General features: G+C 34.9%; 2 protein-coding genes across 2 annotated transcripts in view; both read right to left on the minus strand.

Moving 5' to 3' along the window:
* Positions 1–478, minus strand: part of LOC119423519 (disintegrin and metalloproteinase domain-containing protein 12) — a 175,956-nt gene that overhangs the window by 90,100 nt on the left and 85,378 nt on the right. The window lies entirely within an intron of this gene.
* LOC119424071 (zinc finger protein 714-like) overlaps positions 279–478 on the minus strand; it is a 1,512-nt gene continuing 1,312 nt past the window's right edge. The window contains exon 2 of the mRNA XM_037691541.1: positions 279–478. This exon is cut by the window's right edge and continues 607 nt beyond it. Coding sequence (XP_037547469.1) covers positions 279–478 — 200 coding nt within the window.

The following is a 478-nucleotide window of genomic DNA, read 5'->3' on the forward strand; positions in this document are numbered from 1 at the left end:
ATGTATGTATATGTATGTATATATGTATATGTCTAGTTTGGAGTTATAGTCCCCCTAGAAAAAACTCCACCGGCCGCCACTGATATGAAGCGTGTGTGTGTGTTAATTTTGTTGCTTCTTTGACAATTAAAAAAAGTTGATTTGGAAATTGCATGCAAATTAATATTTTTCAAAATGTTTGTAGAGATATTGTTTTCCACAAAATGTGTCTTTGTCAAGACAATAACTTTTTATACATTTTAAAACTTTTCTAGATGCTTTATTTTACTTTTTTGATGTTACTCCAAGTCCACCAGATTTTCTTCCATTGCATATAACATAAGAAGAGCTTTTTTCCAGTGTAGATGTTCTTGCTGGTGAGTTTTCAAATGGGATGATTGCCTCCTACACAGGTCATACGACTTTTCTCCAGTGTGGATCTGCTGATGGCATTTCAGAATTCCTGAGGTGTTGAATCTCTTGCCACACTGGTCACAGG

This window comes from Nematolebias whitei, chromosome 17, assembly GCF_014905685.2.
Source record: "Nematolebias whitei isolate Nwh7 chromosome 17, NemWhi1, whole genome shotgun sequence".
Lineage (NCBI taxonomy): Eukaryota > Metazoa > Chordata > Actinopteri > Cyprinodontiformes > Rivulidae > Nematolebias > Nematolebias whitei.